This window comes from Bombyx mori, chromosome 19 (assembly GCF_030269925.1).
Source record: "Bombyx mori chromosome 19, ASM3026992v2".
Taxonomy (NCBI): Eukaryota; Metazoa; Arthropoda; class Insecta; order Lepidoptera; family Bombycidae; genus Bombyx; species Bombyx mori.
This window is the reverse complement of record NC_085125.1, coordinates 6,970,471-6,976,994: the sequence shown is the minus strand read 5'-3', so window position 1 is coordinate 6,976,994 and position 6,524 is coordinate 6,970,471. Positions and strand designations below refer to the sequence as shown.

The 6,524-nt window shown below is 35.0% G+C and overlaps 1 protein-coding gene across 1 annotated transcript; it reads left to right on the top strand.

Annotated features, from left to right (window-relative positions):
• Positions 1–1,170: 1,170 nt before the first annotated feature.
• On the top strand, positions 1,171–5,914 carry LOC101742664 (uncharacterized). The gene is made up of 3 exons (XM_004933333.5): positions 1,171–1,651; positions 3,288–3,480; positions 4,679–5,914. The coding sequence occupies exons 1-3, from the start codon at positions 1,352–1,354 to the stop codon at positions 4,975–4,977; spliced, it is 792 nt and encodes a 263-aa protein (XP_004933390.1). The 5' UTR covers positions 1,171–1,351; the 3' UTR covers positions 4,978–5,914.
• The last annotated feature ends 610 nt before the right edge of the window (positions 5,915–6,524 follow it).

Below are 6,524 nucleotides of genomic sequence, written 5' to 3'. Positions count from 1 at the left end.
GTCCAGCAAAGGTGGGAAAAGGGAACACCGTGTGCAGTCTTCTTAGTTCGCGGCACCCCTCTGCAGACAATGCTGCTCCACGGTATCGGGGTGCACACTTAAGCCCCACCGCCGCGACAAGGCGAGACCACGTTGTGTGGGGACTTTAGCACTATATGTTCTTTTTTATGTTTGGGTTTGCTAACAGCTACCCGAGCGCCTCCAGAACGATATGTATGAAATACTAACGATTTATATTATAATTTAAGTAACTAAATAAACTCTACGAATTATTTTTTATCTGTGGTTTTGGTATTTTTGATCCGTTGGCACACGCAACGTATAGTCCAGGGCTGAACGTAGATATGAACAAAAAAAACCGTGATATGAGTTTTGACCCTAAATGAAATAACACGCGTGAAATTGCTTTCATTTATGAAGATATCTAGTTGAACAATCGAATATTTTTCTTTTACAGTCTTATCCTTAAAAAATCTAAGGGTAGAACAGATTTTACGACGTACGAATAGCTATGCATGTCAAAATTAAAAATATCCGACTATTTTATTATAATAGTTTAAAGTTTTGGTGGAGAACAACGAATGCGATAATGACCTCAAAGTACGCCCAGTTCTTTCTGTATGCAAAGAATAGTAAGCTCTGATATATTTTTTTAAATATGATGTATACAGTTATTATTATTATTTTTTAAATTAATGTGATTTCTCCAAATTTACGTAACGTCGAAGTTGTCTGATGAAAATATTAAGCCTGAGATCAAATCGGGGTTAACGAAAATTTATGGGATGCCGCTTTTAACTATTAAGTTACAATAATCCTAAAACAGTGTGTAATTCTCAATCGTTTTATTCAATTTTAAGCGGCCAAGTAATCACAGAGCATTACTGGCATTAAGTGGTTGATGAAGAAATCCATGGCCACCATTTTTCCGACTCAGATATGAATTATCAATATCTGAGAATTTATAGATATTTCGACAAATATAAAATGCATTCCGATCTTATGACAAACACGCTGCTGTACTTTCAGTGGTCGTAAAATATTTCGAAATACCGCAAAAGAGCTCTGGTTAAGATAACATTTATAAACCGAACACTACACCATCCCGCGTTATCAAACTTACGCAAGATTCATCCTAATCTAAAAACTGTCAATTCGATGACGATAGGTGAACAAACGATCGAATTCTCTCATCTTATCTTAAACAAGAGTACCTACCGCTATCTCGGCCAAATACTACAATTTTTTAGTGCTGAAATCGACATTAATCCATGTGATCGCGTATTGACTTCCCTCTGAGAAAGTCGGTGTGTTTTTCGTAACGGTTTGTGCAGGCCTATTGAGTTCTAAAATGGATAGACCAAGCACAAGCCAACAGTCAGTGGAGAAGGTGGAAATGTTCGAGGTTAGGGAACATGTTCCGTATCAAGCGGAGATAACCAGGGCCCCGGCAGCATACGACGAGGAGAGCGGAGATTTGTATAACTCCTCCTGGGATTCAGCTTGGAGATCTATTTGTCAGCTCTTCAATTTGCTCCAACACATGCAAGTGGCCATTGTTGTGTTCTCCCTGTGGCATTTCGCGCTAACTTCAGCACCAAGCGGGGCGATCAGTAATTTACAACTTCATATTATATTCGCGGGAACTGGTGTACGTATATAAAAAAAATAATGTTTTTGCAAATCAGATCCGAATTTATAAAATAAATTCAGAAAGCTACACTCAGTTTCTTCGTTCTTACAATTAATTTAAAACTTTAGCAGTATAAAGATTAAGGTGTTTTCGTGAAAACCGTAATTACTACCGATGCACCGGTGTTCGAATCCCGCAGGCGGGTACCAATGTTTCTAATGAAATACGTACTTAACAAATGTTCACGACTGACTTCCACGGTGAAGGAATAACATCGTATAATAAAAATCAAACCCGCAAAATTATAATTTGCATAATTACTGGTGGTAGGACCTCTTTGTGAGTCCGCACGGGTAGGTACCACCACCCTGCCTATTTCTGCTGTGAAGCAGTAATGCGTTTCGGTTTGAAGGCCGGGGCAGCCGTTGTAACTATACTGAGACCTTAGAACTTATATCTCAAGGCGGGTGTCGCATTTACGTTGTAGATGTCTATGGGCTCCAGTAACCACTTAACACCAGGTGGGCTGTGAGCTCGTCCACCCATCTAAGCAATAAAATAAAATAAAAAACTCAACACCGGTATTCTGGTTTATCCAAATAAAATAAAAATATCAAAGAATATTTCGAAAATTAAGCTGTAGCAGCTGGACCTTACTCTGGCTATTCAACATCTTGCGAACAATTACCTAGAGATGGCACTACCTCAAGTAATCATTTTAAATTATTTTTAAACTGCTTAAAATATTAGAAACTCAACGCTCGCTAAAATCGCAAGACTGGACTAGCTTTTACTTATTTTATTAGTATTCCAGACGAACAAGATTTAAAAGTATCTGACAAAGGGATTATTATCTGCTAATTTTTGTTTAATTTAACATATTTACACATATTTTTATCCCTTCGAATTAAAATGCTTTTAGTGCAAAAATACGAATAACAGTATTTGAAAGAGACTTTTCCACGTCTTATCTTTCGATGTTGCTACCTGTTTTACTATCGCCACTCTCTCTCAAACAGCCTGGCATCAATAGTCGAAGCGAGTCTTGGTTCGGGAAATAGGGGAGGAATCGTAAAGAGTTTTTTTGTGGGTGAGAAGGAAATCGCGGAACTTCTATCTAGACGTTGAGCCTGATAGTCGAGATAAAATATAGATATAGAAATATATATTATAATATGTAATATAGAACACCGTAAAACTATCATTACGGAGTAGTAAAATGTACTAGAACTTAAATGTAACAGGACGTACTATGTATAAGCCTACATGAATAGGTACCAACATCCTCCTTATATCTGCGAAGAAATGGAAACGTTCCTCTTCAAAAATAGGACAGAAGCATCAAAACATGACAATTGAAAGTTCGTACCCATGTCTAAAGGCACACAGCATTAACGTTATCGAAGTCCATCTAGGTACATCACTTCGATAACTACACGGCTCCAGATGGACATTAAGTTTGAAGAATTGCCCATTTACAATTAATTTAAATTAATTTAAAATTTAATCTTGATCATATCATCCGATTAACAAATCACGATTTTACCGATTCCAGAATGTTCAACTACTAATTGCACATGAGTACCTACATCAAATACGTACGTACAAACTTCATTAGCTAATTCAGGCCATCATTAATTTTCCTTCATTACAGTACCAACTGTTCCTGGTAGAAGCTATAATGACGTTGCACCGACACAACTCATGGTCCTCGCAGCTATCAAAAGACAGTAAACGAATCATACACGGCTGTCTGCAGCTAATAGGAGCTCTGTTTGTCCTAGCCGGAACTTTTCTGGCCCTGGCAGAAGTGAACATGCAAATCAATACTGCCCACGGAATCTGCGGTAAGTTTTACCTAAGGCGTTTTTTTTCTTATTTCAAAAGCTCGTTTATAGGAATTTTTTTTCTTGCTTATATTGGTGGACGAGCTCACACCCCACCTTGTGTTAAGTGGTTACTGGAGCCCATAGACATCTACATCGTAAATGCGCCACCCATCTTGAGATATAAGTTCTAAGGTCTCAAGTATAGTTACAACGGCTGCCCCACCCATCAAACCGAAACGCACTACTGCTTCACGGCAAAAATAGGCAGGGTGGTGATACCTACCCATGTGGACTCACAAGAGGTCCTGCCACCAGTAAAAAAGTGTTCACACTAAAAAGCGTAAACTCAATAGTGTAGCCATTTTTTATATTCAAGTTAAGCGTTAATGTGTGTAGATTTTATCCTTGTGTAAACCGAACAAATAAAAATACAATGGCAACGTCCTAAGTAATTGATGATTAAAAATGTATATTTGTGGTGCGTCTATAACCTCTTTAACCAAAGCCTCCTTGACAAGGATTTAGAAATGTATGAATTTTATTATCAATTGCGTTATGGCTTCGGTAAGCATTTATTCAAATTTGAAATTGAATTTTAGTTTTCATTTGAACTCGTTATCAAGTTCCGTTAAAAGTTTTAATATATCTATAAAACTATTCGAACTATTAAACTTATTTTTAATAGAATATTTCTATTTGGCCTGTTTACAGAAACGATAAAATAAGATAAGCGTGACAGTATCATTTCATAACCGCTTGACAGATATAGAAAAACCTTGTTAGATCTTACTAAAGCAAACGAAAATCTTTACTATAGTTTCATCTGTTTGTTTGCGTTGTTCATTCAATTGCAATGCCCAAACCCAGCCCACTCTGTCAGCCGATCTTTGATGTGACTTTGATACGATCGCTACTAAGCAGTATCACCCGTTACGTCAATTATAACTTTTCTTCAATAATTCATCGAAATCGGTCCAACAATTTCGGGAGTATCATTTTTTCTCATTTTTTTCAAACCAACAGCTCTTTTTGTAGCCTAAAAGGCTATTCCAAATACGCGTGGTCTGATAGGTTAGCTCATGAGGCTCAACATCAACTTTTACTATAAATTAATTGTGTAAAAACGTCAAGAAAAATAGTTATTGCGAATTTCATCAAGTAAACGCAGCTGTCAAATTTATAAAATAATAACAATATGTTTTTTTTTCAATTACAGGTGTTATAGCATTAGCATTTACTCTAGTCAGTTTCATCAGCGGCATAATAGCGTTATTTTCTTCTAAAGTAAGGTTAATGGTTAAAAGCGGACCTGTGAAAATTTTACATCTTGCGGTAGGTATGTTTGCAGTTTCAATGGGCCTTATAACCATCACGATAGGGTTGAACATGGACTTCTTCACCGCTTCGCAAGGAGGACTGTCAACAGCGCTAATAGCTTTTGTAGTGTTAACGTTGTTTTATGTTATAATACAGCCTATAGTAGACTTAGTGTCTACAACTCGAAATGTTATGTGACTAGTCGAAGTCCCGGGTTCTACAGATGGTGACAGTGTCGCGTAGGTTGAATTTAAAATAGTAAGTCGTAATAAAATAATAAACGATCGTGTAGGAACTATAGACGAAAAATTAACCGAATGTAATGTCCGTTCGATTTATAATTTAAACCTTTTTCATAGCTTTATTTTTAAGGTTAAGTACCTACTTTCAAGTATTGCATCTTTTAATTATATATTGTTTATAAATGAAATTAAATCCTTAATGTAATAATAATTTCTTAGAGTGTTGTTGATTAGAAAATTTTTATACGTGTAATTCAGTTTTACGCGTATAAATAACAGTTGACTGGAATTTAGGCTCACTTTTTCTAACTAACCTGACAACGTTTACTACATTATGCTTATAAACAGTTTTGCGGTTTGGTCTCTTTGTTAGTTAAATTATTTCGTGGTCTCAGAAGATTAGTACTTTTTTTTTAAAATGCACAAAATTCATAAGGGAAAACTGTTTTTTGTTTTTCACTATTTCTGAATGTAAGTAACTCAAGCCTTAAGTTGACAAGGAAAAACTATTTTTAACGCGTTTTTATTTGCTTGGTCGTAGCTTTCAACGTATTTTTTACCATCTCTAAACCAAAGTTCTGTAACAGGAAGATACTACGATTTGCTCATGTTGCTCTTTTTGTCATAAAAAAAAAACGAGCAATTTTAATGGTGTTTCACAAATTATTCTGTTTAATTAACTGTATATCAAATTTAGAACACTTTTAATTTAAAAAAACAAAATATTTAATTTAATTTTAAGGATTTCCAAAAAAACGCTGTTTTTTTGTCTGTTTATTAGCCTTTCTTATATTACTGTAATAGTTACTTGTATTGTTATTAGTTAATAATAATATTAAGTTCGTACAAGTGACCTAAATGTTTGAGTGTCGAATAAATGTTAATTTATACAAGCTGATGCTTTATTTTCTTTTACTTTCCAAATTCGATCGCATTTGAAATGAAGACATTTTTTTTATATTAACTGTTATTACTACCACTACGGTAATGATTAGTGGATAATCTTTTCCAAATCGAGCTTATTAAGTAGATGCAATCGAGTGGCCCAAAATTGGGTCGCGTGGCGTGCCTTGGGAGAGGACTCTAGCCAACAGTGGACTAAAATAGGCTGTTAATAATATTTTTTCGAAACAAAGGTCTAAGCTATATTTATATATTATGTCTGTTGGGTTTAATAAAATTATGCAATTAAGTTGTTGCCTTTACATAAATAGTATGAAGCTTTAAATGACAAATGCGGTATTGTTTTTTAAATTAGGAACTACTAAAAATTTAGAAACACATTCAAAATATACCTAAAAAGATAAAGCCAAAGTTTTTATTATTATTATTAATTTCATTTACATGAAAATAGGAAGGTTTTATTATTGTTACTACGGAAGCATTGTAGCTAATTAATATAAAAACCATCTACCGAGTTGTAGGGAAAGCCATCTGTCGTCGAATAGATGTACTTATAGTGATTAGCGCAGATGTCATCTAGTCAGAATCGAATATTATGAG

What these genes read in the sequence shown, in the direction of transcription:
- LOC101742664 (XM_004933333.5), top strand. Translation starts at nt 1,352, where the DNA reads ATGGATAGACCAAGCACAAGCCAACAGTCAGTGGAGAAGGTGGAAATG. An exon ending in TTATATTCGCGGGAACTGGT is followed by an intron (nt 1,652 to 3,287) that starts GTACGTATATAA and finishes CCTTCATTACAG; the next exon opens with TACCAACTGTTCCTGGTAGA. An exon ending in TACTGCCCACGGAATCTGCG is followed by an intron (nt 3,481 to 4,678) that starts GTAAGTTTTACC and finishes TTTCAATTACAG; the next exon opens with GTGTTATAGCATTAGCATTT.